We start from the raw sequence: 14,124 nt of genomic DNA, 5'->3' as shown, positions 1-14,124 counted from the left end.
AATAATTTAGTGCTGCTTTGGCATGATGGTTTAAAACAGCACAGCAAGTTATCCTTATGTGTTCTATTCATGTAAATAATTCAGGTAGGAATCTATCATTCTAGCTCTTTGTTCTTAAAGTAACCCTCCATAAAAAAAAAAAATGAAGTTATGTGGTAAGTGTCAGAAGGTAATTTAAAGTTATTGATAGGATAATAAAGGGGGAAAAAAATAAGGATAGTACACTAGAAACAGGAAATATATAACAATTATAGTCAAATTAAACCATCAAATAAAAAGAAAGACATGATCAAATTTAAAATTGCAGCAGTAGCAATAGAGCAAAGAGTCATATTGATTCTTCAGTTCCCTGCCTCTAAATGGAGTGAAACAAGTAGGCAGCCATATTTCAGCTATTCATCAAGGTAAAACAACCACACTGACATAATAGGCTGTGTAATTATTGTCACACAATAGGCTGTATGTGTGAAGCTCTTTTCTCTGTAATTAAATGCTGCTTTTGTTGCGATAACACTCTGCTGGTTAACATATTAACCTAATCCGTATGCATAAATCCAGAATATATAAATCACTGTGCAAAAAGTTTCAGCTATATCATAACAGCGGTTAGAATGTGTGGATTTTTTATTTCAAATAATGGATGGATTGAATCCTAATGTAGGCTGGTGTTTTATAAATATATTTGTCAAGTTATATTTCACGCTAACGGCATCGTTAGCGCCTTCGCTGCCAAGATTTGATCACTCTCAGCGTTCCTTTGGTACGCTCTAAAAAAGCATTGTCCTGCTCTGCTCCTTCCATCTGGAACAGTAGGACCTGAAATTATCCAATCTGGGTCACACTCTGGCAACTCAAAGCTTTTTTTAAAGGTTTGGCTACCTGCACTTATTTTTAATATAATGAATAATGCACTGTGTATTTACAGATGGATGGATGGATGGATGGATGGATGGATGGATGGATGGATGGATGGATGGATGGATGGATGGATGGATGGATGATGGATGGATCGATGGGTAGATGGATGGATCGATGGGTAGATGGATGGATAGATGGATGGATGGATCGATGGGTAGATGGATGGATCGATGGGTAGATGGATGGATAGATGGATGAATGGATCGATGGGTAGATGGATGGATAGTTGGATGATGGATGGATGGATGGTTAGATGATGGATGGATAGATAGATGATGGATGAATGAATGGATGGATGGATGGATGGATGGATGGATGGATGGATGGATGGGTAGATGGATGGATCGATGGGTAGATGGATGGATAGATGGATGATGGATGGATGGATGGATGGATGGATGGATGGATGGATGGATGGATGGATGGATGGATGGATAGATGGATGATGGATGGATGGATGGATGGATGGATGGATGATGGATGGATGGATGGATGATGGATGGATAGATAGATGATGGAGGAATGAATGGATGGATGGATGGATGGATAGATAGATGGATGATGGATGGATAGTTAGATGATGAATGGATAGATAGATGGATGGATAGTTAGATGATAGATGGATGGATAGTTAGATGATGGATGGATGGATGGATGGTTAGATGATGGATGGATAGATAGATGATGGATGAATGAATGGATGGATGGATGGATAGATAGATGATGGATGAATGAATGAATGAATGAATGGATGGATGGATGGATGGATGGATGGATGGATGGATGGATGGATGGATAGATAGATAGATAGATGGATGATGGATGGATAGTTAGATGATGAATGGATAGATAGATGGATGGATAGTTAGATGATAGATGGATGGATAGTTAGATGATGGATGGATGGATGGATGGATGGATGGTTAGATGATGGATGGATAGATAGATGATGGATGAATGAATGGATGGATGGATGGATGGATGATGGATGGATGGATGGATGGATAGATAGATGATGGATGAATGAATGAATGAATGAATGGATGGATGGATGGATGGATGGATGGATGGATAGATAGATGGATGATGGATGGATAGTTAGATGATGAATGGATAGATAGATGATGGATGAATGAATGGATGGATGGATGGATGGATGGATGGATGGATAGATGGATGGATGGATGGATGGATGGATGGATGGATAGATAGATGGATGATGGATGGATAGTTAGATGATGAATGGATGGATAGATGGATGGATAGTTAGATGATAGATGGATGGATAGTTAGATGATGGATGGATGGATGGTTAGGTGATGGATGGATAGATAGATGATGGATGAATGAATGGATGGATGGATGGATGGATGGATGATGGATGGATAGATGATGGATGAATGAATGAATGAATGAATGGATGGATGGATGGATGGATGGATGGATGGATGGATGGATGGATAGATGGATGGATGGATGGATGGATAGATAGATGGATGATGGATGGATAGTTAGATGATGAATGGATGGATAGATGGATGGATAGTTAGATGATAGATGGATGGATAGTTAGATGATAGATAGATAGATAGATAGATAGATAGATAGATAGATAGATAGATAGATAGATAGATAGATAGATAGAGATGTGACTAAAAAGCGAGCTAAATAAATAAAAGCCGTGAAATGATGTCTATCAATGCTGAGTGTTATAATTGCCCTTAAGGGTTGAAAGCTTCAATAGAGATAACGTTAGATGGATGCAGGTGAATTGAAGCTGCAGAGGAGCTGGGTCTCCAGGCGCGTGGAGGGGCTGAAGCTGCGGGGCTCCAGTGCGTTCCTTCACTACCTGGGTGTGTGTGTGTGTATGTGTGTGTGTGTGGCGCGTGGCTCAGCGTTCGGAGCAGTTGGTCCATCCTCCTCCTCCTGCTTCTCCTCCCCCTGCTCCTCCTGCCTCCACAGAGTCGAGCAAAAGGCTGGGGAGGAGCGACATACTGCTTCAGTCATCAGCGGGTAGAGAAGCGGAGGTCTGCGCAGACTGTACCGGCAGAACCCGTCGGTGGAGCGTTATCTCACGGTAAGCTAACGGTCGGTGGCACTGCGACGCGGCCGACAGCCGGTGCTGACACTGACCGCAGCCTGCCTTTCTAAAATCACCCTTTTGTTTTTATTCTTCTTATTCTGTGTTGTTTTATTAGTAGCGATATTTAGGTGACCGTGTGAGGTGACAGCGGCTCTGCCTCCGGCTAGCAGCCGCTCTCCGCCGTTAGAGGCGATCCAGGGGGTTACGCTGAAAAACACACAGGCTCAATCGTGGCAGTTGCTTCTGCTTTTTTATTTCTGCTGAATTAAGAGCTAATTGTCTTGCTTATACCAAAGTGTGTTTCTGTTGGTGGGTTCAAACAAGCCCCCCACCTACCCACCCACGCTGTGCATCATTTCCCCAGCCTGAGCCGCGCGGTGAAGTCCCGGAGCAGGAGGTCCGCTCCGCTCCCTCCTGGTTCGGTGTAAAAATAGCCCGGCCGGTATGTCAGCTCAGCTCAGCTCAGCTCCTGGTCACACCCCTACCCAAACAGAGAGGAGAGATCATTTTCCCGACACTAGACCACCGTCTGGTTCTGCGGGTCAACAGGAAGCTGCAGAGGATCCACCTGTTCCCCTGCACCCTGCGAGTAATAAGCCTGGCACCTCATAAACAGGCCAGGGACACATTTTAGACAGATCAGATGTGTCCTAGACAAGGTCCTAGTTATAACTACACATATTAAATAACAAATAAGACGCGGAATTAATGGAGATGTGTAATTCCTGAACCCAATGATCAATGAAAAGCTCAGAAAAACCCCAAAACATGCATAAGGACCGCAAAGCATCTGCAGGATGCCCTGCTGACACTCACAGATGTACAGTTTTTTCTTTTGATGGTGCTATTTAATTTTGTATATCTGTATTTTGGGCTGGGAGAAGGTTATATGGACTTTAAATGTAATCAGAACATATACAAGTTTCTCTGCAGACTGTTTTAAAGGGAACTAACGGTGGCTTTTACTGTGTGTCCCTGCAGTCCTATAATGCTTTATAAAACATAATCGTCTTTTTTTTATTCCACACTTGCATAAAGATGTAGGATTTTTTTTTTACCGCTGAACTGCACAAAGTAACTGCAAATTATATTTTTTCAAATCTATTAAAACTTTCATGTAACAGTAGTAAAAAAAGAGAATGAAAGTTATCAATCATGACAATACATTAAGTATTAACTGGTCATTTTTATTGTCACGATAAATAGAAATTCTTATTATAAACTACATTTTTTTATGATTACGAAAAACAATGCATTAAATAAAACAAGATAAATCATCATTTTTCACATTTATTTTTATGCTTAAGTAGGATGCAGATGATATGCATGCTATGAAAACAATAGTTATATGTAGGAAAACATTACTTTAATCACTGGAAGTTTATTCCCTTATATGTTGAATGAACATTCATTCATCAATATCCAAAAATGTGGTTTCTTCTTCGCCACTTTCTGTCATCTAAGTCATGTGTGTCCATCTACAGTAACAGGCCGGATTACAATAAAGACATGAAAATTAGGAAGCTATAAATATAACAGCAACACATTTTGCATTCTGGTGTTGCAGACACTGACCTTGCATTCATTTCTGGATGAGTTTTTTTGGGACCTTCCTTTCTAGCAAAAGAAGCAGCACATCTTGCCACCCTGCTGAGTTGCTCTTATGCATATCGTCTTTTTGCTCTATCCTGGGTTTGATTTCAGCTGCAGAGCAATGCAGCTGTGAAAACCACAAGTTACCTTCGTGATAAGACTTATGCGGCTGGCCAGGTGCTGATGGCAGGACGGCATAACCTAAATCTCACATGTGCAACCTACTTTCTTTTAGATATTCAGTCCTCTTAAAGTGGGGTGTGAGATAATGCATTCTACCCTGCAAAGGGCTGGCTAAAAGATTCACCAGAAAAAGGAACCGAAAACGAAACTCTTCTAGGGAAAATAAAGAATTTAAAAAACGATGTGCACACAACCAAAACTGAAATTGAAATGATGACACTAAATTTCTTCTTGTTGTTCCCCAATTAGAGGCTTGACAACAGAAAGCTTTGACATTATGGGTCACGGTTAGCCTCTAAATTCACAATAATTGTTTTGGAAACCACTTCCTGAGTATTTCCTAATGAGCTCTCTGACTGAATAGAGAGAGAAAAAAAATGATATCCTGATTTAGATTCAGCCAGACCCTTAGAGAGAAAACACAAACCGCAGCTTCTTTGACCAGAGGCAGAGAGGATTTCTTGTTTTATTCTTTTCATGAGATGGAGCGAGGGGGGATGATAAAGAAAACTGCAGAAAGCAAATATGAATATAAATATTTACAACCACAGAGTTCAGGCTGACAAGTCTAAGCAACCAAAATACAGCCTATAAGATTTTGATTGGTAGATTATTTTGTAGGTCTTGATTGCAAAAAGAATTGCAGCAGGTTTAAAGACTTAAAGCAGCTTTTGGAGACGTTTTTTTCCCAGTCCTGTGTCAGCGTGGATGAGCTGCGAAGCTATTGGCCGCAGAAGAAAGGTTTCCCAGTGAGCGAGTGGCTTCGAAGGGCTTTGGAGAGAGCAGCAGATGGATGATGATCTAGCGGGAACTGGTGCTCCCTGCCTCCCGCCGCCATCCGTCATACGCTAATGATCGTGTCACACCTTCTCCCCGGGCGGCCGGCCACTTCTGCAGCGCTCAGCTCAAAAACTGGTGGCAGCGCTCTAATCCCCTCTTCACTGCTGTCGGCTGAAAAGCCTGGAAGCTGGAAGTGTTGCTGCAAGCCTCTCCATCACCAGTTCCTCTATTTTTCCTCCATCCTTCATCACCTCCTTTTTATTCCTCTTTCACCTTCAAAGCCTCTGAAAAAGGCTTTTTCGTCTCTCTTTATCCTTTTCCCTCTTCCTCATCTGCTTCATAGCCTTTCTCCTCATGTCTTTCTTCTAATGCCATCTGACATATCATCTCCTGTTGGTGTAAATGCACAGGCATAATCTAATCCCATCCTGCTTTACATCCAGATTCTCTTTGATCGTGATAATTAAAGGAGATGCGTTGATTCCCCCCTCCCTCTGTGAGGTCTGGGGTCAGGGATGGCCACAGGGCAGCGAACATGGAGCTGGTGTGTTTGGCTGACAGACAGCTCAGCAAGAACTCGCCAACAGCACATTAGGGAGCCCGCCAACCTTATTATGTCCTTCTGGGCTGTTTACACAACTCGACCATTTCCTTTTCCACAGGCTGTGGTAGAGCTCCGCACTGATTCAGATCTTTATTAGTGTTTTGTTAACTGCAAAACTTCAGCGGTTAGAGATCCAAACAAAAAGGCTTCCAGTGGATTTATTTTACCAATTAGAGGCTGCCAGTAATCTGATCCGATGTGTTTATCATCAGGTTGAAAATTTGAATAACTGAATCTTTGCTGTTTATTAAACTCATCAATAATACAAACTGCAACAGTGCTTGATCTATAAATCTGATTTACATCTGTCCAACAGCACATACATCGATACAGTTGTTTTCTTCACATAAAAATAAGATAAAGGGACGTTTGTTTTGACGGAACAAAATCAGATCATCCTGTAATTCTTTTGCTTGCTGTTGGATTTATAAATGGTAAATTGCCTGTACCTATATAGAGCTTTTTTAGGTCAGAGGACTTGACCAAAATGCTTTACACTACATTCACATTTACCTATTCACACACACACTGATTTAAAAGTAAAGAAGTGTAAATCAGCACCACATCTGTGCTGTTTTATGTGTTTTGGTCCATAGAAAAAATGGAATTGGAAGGTTAAATTTTGAAGAAACTGCTGCATAATCTAGTTTTTTTTTTTCTTTTATGCTGTTTTGTCCCGATAGACATTCTTTAATTAAGAATATTTATCGAGGCATATGTCTCTAAGCTTTGTGATGTTCTGGTTAGTTGAAAAAAGACAGCTTTATAGAAGCTAAAATAAAGGAGGTATTGATCGCTGATCACTAATGCAATTGATTTGGCAGGTCCAATCTCTAGCCAACTGCTTTATGATTTCTTTGTAAAAACTGAGATTTATTTATACTTTTATTTTAAAAGGTGGAATTTTCAACTGTATGTTTTCGATGGTTTCATTGTAAAAAATGTTTTCCTATATATGCCATTGTGTTTCCCTAAAATGCCAGCGGGATGTAAACTCCATTCAGCTGTTAAATAGTCATGTTGTGGGACTTGGCATCCTCTCAGCTCGTTATTCCCTCTCAGGTGTTGCAGGGCCCAAGCGTCCCCTAGAGCAGCGTGTTACAGCAGACCACGCTCCGTTTTAGAAAAGATGCTGGAATGCCACTTCTCCCTCCTCCTTTATGTGCTCTGGTCCCTCCAATCGTCTCACCGCGGGGGTGGTGGTGCGGGGGGCATCAGGGATTCGGCTCCGCATTCTGGGAATATCAGTTGCCAGATCGGATGATGCTCCCTCTCTCTCTCTCCTCCACAGCTGCTGTTTCTAAGAAAAGCTCAAGGACGGGCTTTCAACGCACAAACATACCGTACGCACGCCAGGTTTCATTTCCGGGCAGAAGGCTCATAACATGCTTGCTGAAGACACAGAGGGCACACTCGCAGTAAAACAATTACTACTGTAGGGCAGCAATTAGCCTTTCTGGAAGTGGAGACAAACGTTTTACACACAAACAATCCCAAGAATGGATGCAGGCTTTTATCCTCCGACAGCTGCTGGAAACAAACAGGCAGCAGTGTTCCTGCCTTAAACCCGCTGACAATTTTTCCCCTCTCTCTTGTGTTTTCTGATTTCTTCAGGCTGTTTTCCATCGACCACTGAAGGAGCCTACAGAGAGGAGGACGTGATAATTGCATTTTTCTCTGCGCCGCAGGAACATGGGATATATGACCCAATCATTCACTCGTAAGGCTCTCCAGTAAACAGTTCCACACAGGTAAATATCCAACCGATGATATCCTGAAAACAAAATTAAATGTGCAAATACATCATTATTTGAGTGCGTTTTCTTTTTTTTTTTTTTTTGTCCAGAAGGATGACTGAGGCAGTTATAAAGAGTGCAGATGTCCTTGTAAAACCCTGTGACACAAAAAGCTGCCCCTCCCCATCGCCATGCCTGCCCCCCTGCAGTCAGAAGGGGGGTGAGGAGTGTCACACTGACATTAAGATGCTTCAGCAGCAGGTAAGTGACATTTAACAACACACACTGCTAATTAACCCCACTAAGATGATTCATCTTTCTTCCCAGCATCACTTGTCTTTTAAGTTCTGCTAATAAATTGTTTCCCTTCGCCTTCAGGAACACTGTAACCAGGTGATACCAAAGAAAAAATTCAAGGTAAGCTACAGTTGTGTCCTCCTCTCATTACTCGTTTTTGCTCGGATATCGATTCCATCAGGGTCCTATGAATTTTTAATAAAGCTTGTGCATGTTTGTTTGTCTTTTTTTTATTTCAGCCTAAAGGAAAGTTAGTACGCAGCATGGCGATCAGCGAGGAGTCCTCTGAGTTTGAAGAAACTAAGGTACTCTCACGTCTCATAATCTTCCACCCTCCTCTTTAGCCTCAGCGCTGTGCTGAAATTAATCTTTAGATATCTTCTGTTTCAGGAGTCCCTAAAAGCAGACATCCCATCTAGCTGCCATGAAAACAAGAAAACTCCCAGTAAAGATGAAGAAAGGGAGAAGAGCCCCGATCCAAAGAAACCATCACTGTCCAAAGGTGTGTGTCTGCATAAAACACTTCTTTCCCTCCCAACTCTATTTTTGTTCCAGGGGTTAAGTATTTTTCCATCTCTGCTTTCTGTGTCTCTCTTTCAGAGTCCAGCGTGGAGTACACAGATTCAACCGGCATAGATCTGGACCAGTTTATCAAGGACACCCTTAACAGCAACCCCAGAGACCGCCTGACGCTGCTCAAACTGGAGCAGGACATGACTGATTTCATCTACAGCCATAGGTGAGTCCAAGTGAAGCAAATGTAGAGACTTATTCACTACGAATCAGCTGTTGTAACATCTCATCTCCATCTCTCAGTCCTTTTAAAAAGTTCCCTCAGATGTCGTCCTACCACCGCATGCTGGTGCATCGGGTGGCCGCCTACTTTGGGATGGAGCACAACGTGGACCAGACAGGCAAGTCTGTCATCGTCAACAGGACCAGCAACACGCGCATGTAAGCGCACATAATCCATCTATGTGTCTCCCTGTGGCTGCTTTACCTTTATTGTGGACTATTATATTTGAATATTTGTCTTTTAGACCAGATAAGCGCTTTGCAGACATGGTTCACAAGGACAAGGCCGAAGAGACCCTGCCGTTAAAGATACTATTAAAGAGGGACATCTCAGACGATCAGGTCTGATTTTGCTCTTGGAAAAAAAAAAAAAGACCTCCATAGGTGACATTGATCACAATCCATCCTTGATTCATCTCCTTCTTTATGTCCTCTCCCAAACAGGGCCGCCACCACCCTTTACTTGAGAGGCAAAGTAAGTCAATGGAGGAGAGAGAAGAGGAGTACCAACGGGCACGAGAACGAATCTTCAACGAAGAGGTGAGAGAAAGAGACCGAGACGGACAAAATGAGACGAAGCGACAAAAAAGATGGAGCTAATTTCTTCTATGCACCTCTTCCTCCCTCCTCTTTACAGCCACTCTGCACTCAGGAGAGCGTCCATGCAGAAAGCAGGTAACCTTGCCTGAGGTGGATATTTTCCATGTAACTTTCAGCATATTATATTTAGATGAGCTCATTAATATGCGTCTGTGTGCACGCAGGGACGTGGAGGAGTACAATCCATATGTCGAGACCCAGAGGAAAAGACAGCTCTTCAGGTAAGGCTCTGTCTGCAAACACGCAGCCATTTATCATCTTAATCTGGTCAGCCCGGCTGGCGCTTTTCAGACTCCGCAGCAGAAACAGGCAAGAGCTAGATCTTTTTTTTTCTTCCTTTGTGTCAGCATTGAAAATTGCTGGAAGAAAAATAAAGTCTGCAATAAAAAAACCTTGATGGATTAATGGATACGGGCCTGATCCTTTTATTGCTTGCTGCATATAGACTGTAATGAGCAGTGAAGTTTAAAATAATCTTTTCATATTATCAATCATGCTCTCTTTGTCAGGAAGTAATGTATTATTTTTAAGATTTTTTAAGGCTGTAGGGCTTTTATTTTATAATTTTTTTAAAGCAGGCAGACAGGGATTTAGATTTTTAAGGTTGCTCAGCCAGAGTGTTGACTTAAACGTCTGTGGAGGAGATAAACATTGGGGGAATGGTTTAGATTTCCTCCAACCTTAAAGACTTTCAGTCTAATTACCAGAGATAACTGTACCTTGTCAAAAACACTAATGCAAATAAGAAAGCTGATATGTTTCTGTATCTGTTGTATTCAATCGCATTACCTATATGAGTCCCTTTGTGCATATATTTTATATTTTGTCTACAAACGGTTCATAAGCTCACTGATGAAGCAGCTCTGATCGCTGCGTCTCTTTTAATAAGACTGTGGATGTGCCTCACAGGAAAAGCCGTGCAAACTCCAGCTCCAGCTGGACAGGCAGCAGCAAGCAGAGCAGCACTGAGACCGACTATTGCTATGGCAACGAGCCCCCACCCTGGAGCAGCACCGAGTCTGATTCCTCCTTTCAGTGGACGAGTCCAGCTGTGAAACCCCACCAACCTTCCGGCCAGTGCTGGGATACGCAAAGTTCAGGTGCGTATTTATTTCAAGGTTTAGGTAGAAAAAAACAACACGTTTAATTTAGCTTTGCAGCACTTGCTGCTCGTCTCATGGAGGTGTAAACTCAGTCATCAGAGGTGAGGGGCTTCACTCCTCCACACCTGTGCACAGGGAAAAAGAGGCACAGGCTTCAGAGCCATCACTCAATTTATGTGTGGTGGTTTTATTCAGCAGAGTCTAATTAACCAAAGCAGTTAAATTTCTTCTAGTGTGAAAATTAAACTCCAATATACAAATCTTCACACCAGAGCTGTAAATTTTCACACAACACCCCCAGTCTTCCTCACATGTTGAGGAGAGGAACAAACGTCATCGTTACTGCAGATCAGCTCGTTTTTAGCTCAGCCTAGAGACGTCTGCTTCCCCTCCCTATGCTGACATTCTGCTACATGTCACGTCTCTGTCAGGCTCCATCTCACTGTACAGACTGCCGTCCTCTTGTCCACACGCTTCCCCTCCTCCTCCCATCATCGAGGAGCCCGCTAACAACTACGTCCCAGAGAAAGGGATCCCACCAGGGAGCATATTAGTAAACCCTCTTACTGGTACGGAAACACACAAACGGCACTATTCTATTAAAAGCGTGTTCCCGGTCTTCACAGTTAACCTTTAACCTCACAGGGCAGCCTTACCTGAACCCTGATGGGACCCCTGCTGTGTACAACCCTCCAGACAGTCAGCAGCCAATCAGGAGCCAGACTCTGCCACCGCAGCAGCAGCAGGTAACACACAAACACATTGCTACTACACACACTATAGTTACCTTTAGTGTCAGTTTAAAGAGGGACAGCAGAGGCAGGAAAGGAAAGCACACATGTGGGGTAAGACATTAGAAAAGAAGTGCGCAAGTAAATAAATAAGTTATGGACATAAGAAAGTAGGACACATGAGTAGAAGCCCAAAAGGATTTAATTTAGACTAGAGTGAGGGCAGTTTTAAACTAACTTTAAAGTCTTGGATGTAACTATTTGTTTTAAATCATGAAAAATAAAGTCATACATGCCAAATACGATACACAGTGACGTGTTTTTCTGTCTCTCAGGTGGTTCAGTACCCGTCTGTCTCTTACACCGCACCCCAGATGTTGGCCGTCACTCCCACACAGCCATACCCAGCAGTACGTATCACCAAATGACTCATCTGCAAGTGTGTGTGATGGTACTAACCTCTTCTCTGACTGAACAGGTTGAAGATCTCTCCACACAGTTTACTCATGTGACGGTGAGCTGCCCATCAGCAGGAGACGCTGCACCCATCTACCCTCCCAGTCAGGGTTACATCTATGCAGCTCCTGTCCCTCTGAACCAGCCCAACTACTGCCAACCCACACCTCAGGCATGTTCCTTTTCATTCCTGTCAGAATTTACTTTGGGAAATCTTTCTATAACAGAGATGATATCATCCATTAGGTGCCTGTGTATGTTTGCGGCCCGTACCCTACCTCAGCCCAGGCTGGATTCAGGCCAGTTTCACCCTCCCAACATGTCCGCAGCTCAGCAGCAGCACAACCAGCAGGTGCTTTCTCTTTCTTGTGTTTTGTATTTTTGTTTTGGACCAAACGACCGTGGCAGTAGAGGAGGGGGCCGTTACACTGTCAGAGATGTAGTCTGAGGGTCTCACAGTGAACCGGTCTCTTTTCCTGCTGTTTCTTAGCATCAAAGAGAGGACAAGGTTTAGTTTCCTCATCCTGGTTACATTTCTCACCACAAGTTTTCCTTTTATTATATTATTTTGGTGTTTTAAAGAAAATGTAAATCAGTCAATTCTAAATACTATTTATTTTCATGTCTATAGATAAGCTGACTGCAGGGTTGTTATTCCAGTTAATAGCCTGAGTCATCAACCATTAAGAAATGAATTATAGATTTATTCTGTGCCTTGTAGGACAAGTTAAAGCTATTAAAGAGATAATCAAGTAAATTCAAATCCACAAGTTTCCCAAGCAACATGTCTAAACAAATGAAACTTGATTTTAGGAAGAATGCAACAGAAACATTATCCTTTACAATATAAACTACTAAATGTGAAGGATTAAAAATTAATAGAGCTATTATAAGTTTGCTTTATCATTTTAACTTTAGTTGCAGTGATTGCTTCTTTTCTGCTATGAAGAAATGCAATAAGGCCGTAGTATTCAAAGGTCAACTCTCTTTAAAATATGCAAGATGCAACATAAAAAACATTACTTTGTTTTTATTTATTCTTCTAATTAACAATTTTTTCGCCCCGTGTTACAGTTGTGATGAAATCAGCTGTTAATAATTCAAGTTGTCCATCTGTGTGCAGCAGGTTACCCCTCTGCTGTGAGGGTGCCGCAGTCTTCCCAACCCATGCTGGGGACTTACACACCAGTTGCCTCCCACCAGTGTAGCATAGTTCAGGTAAACCAAAGAATTCCCCCGCTGCATTAAGTAGTTCAAAAAAAAAAGAAAAAAGCTTTTTGCAAAATTCTGCATGTTTCTTGCTCTCTACAGGGAGGTGTTTCAGTGCCCTTTCCCCAGAGTAAAGTAGGGAGTGGGGGTGTCGGCGATGCGGGGTATTGCTGCGTGGTTCCCCCACCTCCTCAACACAGTAGCTGCACAAACCTCAGACCGACAACCTGGAACGGCCAGTATTAATGGAATGACGATACCTTGGTTTCTGTTTCAATTCACTTGCTTTCACATGTTTTTTTTACGTAAACATGTTTTGCACCCTGTCACCTTTACCCCCCCTCCCCCCTTTCCTCCTGTCAGTGTGGGTATGCTTTTCTCACACTCACGATATAGTATCACTCATAGACATATGTTCCACTTACCAAAGCTTAGTAGAATATCTAAGAGCTGCTGTACTGAATGCATAATTTATATACACAAATGGAGTTTTATATTGGTATGAAATTATATATATATAAATATATATTGTGTTTTAAGGAAATGCACTGTGTGAAAAGAATAAAGTGCCATGGTTTGACTGATGAAGTCACATGACTGTATCACTCTTTGTCTCCGTTTACTCAAACCGAAAGTTGACGTCATTGGCAGTACAGGGAGCTATGATATGTGGAAATATTACCAGAAGATGCCATAAACCTTTTGTGGTAAAACCAATAAGCAGCAATCTGGAGATTAGAGACACAGTCCTGATGGTGGGGGATAAAATTATTAATTTCTCACAAATAAACTAAGAGACAAAGCGAGTTGATTGACAAAAACTTATGAGGCCTTTTCATGTGGGTGACAGCAGAGGAGAATAGACTCCCTATTCTTCAACAAGACACTAGCACCCCCTGGTGTTAAACAGTGTTCATTGCTTCAGCTAACCTTTCTAAACTTCATGAATAGATTGGTGTGGTATTTAAACATTTTTACTTTTGCTAAAATCACAACAGGATCGTTTTCCTTACAGCCTAATAATGTACGCCGTTAG

General features: G+C 42.1%; 1 protein-coding gene across 4 annotated transcripts; it reads left to right on the top strand.

Annotated features, from left to right (window-relative positions):
- The first annotated feature begins 2,841 nt into the window (after window positions 1-2,841).
- On the top strand, window positions 2,842-13,676 carry arpp21 (cAMP-regulated phosphoprotein, 21). 4 transcript variants are annotated; one of them, XM_038288938.1, is made up of 20 exons: window positions 2,842-2,995; window positions 7,776-7,912; window positions 8,011-8,158; window positions 8,276-8,314; window positions 8,434-8,499; window positions 8,585-8,696; window positions 8,795-8,933; window positions 9,011-9,148; window positions 9,235-9,331; window positions 9,434-9,529; window positions 9,627-9,664; window positions 9,754-9,810; window positions 10,499-10,689; window positions 11,124-11,261; window positions 11,338-11,438; window positions 11,759-11,833; window positions 11,902-12,051; window positions 12,126-12,231; window positions 13,003-13,097; window positions 13,191-13,676. In XM_038288938.1, exons 3-20 carry the CDS (start codon window positions 8,012-8,014, stop codon window positions 13,332-13,334), a joined length of 1,929 nt encoding a protein of 642 aa, XP_038144866.1. In that variant the 5' UTR covers window positions 2,842-2,995; window positions 7,776-7,912; window position 8,011; the 3' UTR covers window positions 13,335-13,676. The 4 variants fall into 4 exon arrangements, with proteins under 4 accessions (XP_038144866.1, XP_038144868.1, XP_038144867.1 ...); XM_038288940.1 differs by having other exon boundaries at window positions 8,008-8,158; window positions 11,338-11,432; window positions 11,756-11,833; XM_038288939.1 differs by having other exon boundaries at window positions 8,008-8,158; window positions 13,006-13,097.
- Window positions 13,677-14,124: the final 448 nt, after the last annotated feature.

Source organism: Cyprinodon tularosa, unplaced genomic scaffold (genome assembly GCF_016077235.1).
Source record: "Cyprinodon tularosa strain WSP-4 unplaced genomic scaffold, ASM1607723v1 ctg26, whole genome shotgun sequence".
Classification (NCBI taxonomy): Eukaryota; Metazoa; Chordata; class Actinopteri; order Cyprinodontiformes; family Cyprinodontidae; genus Cyprinodon; species Cyprinodon tularosa.
Note: the sequence above shows the minus strand (reverse complement) of the source record. Positions and strands in the feature narration are given on the sequence as shown.